The following is a 1,644-nucleotide window of genomic DNA, read 5'->3' as shown; positions in this document are numbered from 1 at the left end:
TGTATGTATGTATGTATGTATGTATGTATGTATGTATGTATGTATGTATGTATGTATGTATGTATGTATGTATGTATGTATGTATGTATGTATGTATGTATGTATGTATGTATGTATGTACGTATGTATGTATGTATGTATGTTAAAACCAAATCATTGACGAATGACACCAAAAGCCAAGCGTCTGACTAAATTTGATTTTATTTGCTATAACGTCACTCAACCCCGTCGGCATTCAACTCCACATTTTCCAACACACAGACGCGCAAAAACCGCTGCAGAATGCACGAGATATTATTCATAGCAAAAAAATATTCCCTACTATCGCCTGACCTAATACTGATATTTTTACAAATCCGTTTGAAAAACCCGGAGGTGTTACGGTCCATGGGGCCGAGGACCTCGATACAAATCGGTAAAAACTCCATCGAGGGGAGAGCTCCGTCGTACTTTTTGATCTTCTCGTCAGATGCCCTGGTTGCAGCCAAACCGCTTTCTTTGCTAGTAAGCTGCACGTAGCGCTCAGCAAAGGTGCCCGGAACGGTAACGTCCCACGCCAAGCACCTGCCGGCTCTCCAAGGGATCAAGGTACACCCGTCAGGGCGCTTACCGTCGTGCGCCGCAATGCCCGACGGTTCCTTTAAAACCGGAATTGAGGCCTTGGAGAAAAGTCGGCACACAAAATCGTTTATGGCTGAATGTCGCTGCTGGCGACCTCCGCCCAAACGACAAACAAGACCATGATAGCCAAGATGTATGTATGTATGTATGTATGTATGTATGTATGTATGTATGTATGTATGTATGTATGTATGTATGTATGTATGTATGTATGTATGTATGTATGTATGTATGTATGTATGTATGTATGTATGCATGTATGTATGCACGTATGTATATAAGCCTATTGTATTTTATATAGCGTAGAATTATTTGACAATGATGGATTACCTAGCAAATCTTTTGTTGTGTATTGGTATTGTTTTGTATCTGGTTAGTTTGAAAAATGTTTGCATGTATGTGTGTATATACGTTTGTTTGTGTGTGTGCATGTATGTTTTTGCGTATATGTGGGAGGTTATCTTGCATTATATATTGTTTTGGAGTTTTGTATATGCTTCCCGTATCGAAGACCAGATGATTGCTAAATGTATATTATGTGTATTTATGTGAATATGTTTGTGTTTGTATAGGGGTGAGTGTACGTGTGTATGTGCCAACCGACCCGAATTGGGCCTGACAGTTCCGAATGTGCCCTCCATATTCTGGGTTCCGATTTGGTGTTCGCGGGACGCATATTTCTTCCGCTTTTTGCAAAACCAATACAAATAGCTAAATACTGAAATAGCAATTTAATAAAAAATATAAAAAAGCCGTGAACGCTAATTTTGTTTTGTTTCTGGCCAAAATTCATCAATAATAAAACAATTTTTTAACTTCAATACAATGTCAGCGATGGTTATGGTACTATGAAAAATGTTTCAAATAATATTCAAGAATAATTATGTTTAAAAAAAAATTCTGATTATGATTGTACAAAAAACATCAACAACTGTTTTTATGTATTTGTATGTTTGAAAGATACCATTTTTATACACTCTTGTTATGAATTCTATGAATTGTTGGCATTATGTCAAACATTCG

The 1,644-nt window shown here is 37.1% G+C and overlaps 1 protein-coding gene across 1 annotated transcript; it reads right to left on the bottom strand.

The window, feature by feature from the left end:
* Nucleotides 1-215: 215 nt before the first annotated feature.
* HELRODRAFT_179146 (hypothetical protein) lies at nucleotides 216-1,297 on the bottom strand (the record flags this gene model as incomplete). Its single annotated transcript, XM_009027989.1, has 2 exons — nucleotides 216-638; nucleotides 1,226-1,297. The coding sequence occupies 2 exons, from the start codon at nucleotides 1,295-1,297 to the stop codon at nucleotides 216-218; spliced, it is 495 nt and encodes a 164-aa protein (XP_009026237.1).
* Nucleotides 1,298-1,644: the final 347 nt, after the last annotated feature.

Source organism: Helobdella robusta (genome assembly GCF_000326865.2).
Source record: "Helobdella robusta unplaced genomic scaffold HELROscaffold_52, whole genome shotgun sequence".
Taxonomy (NCBI): domain Eukaryota; kingdom Metazoa; phylum Annelida; class Clitellata; order Rhynchobdellida; family Glossiphoniidae; genus Helobdella; species Helobdella robusta.
This window is presented reverse-complemented; position numbering and strand designations above follow the sequence as displayed.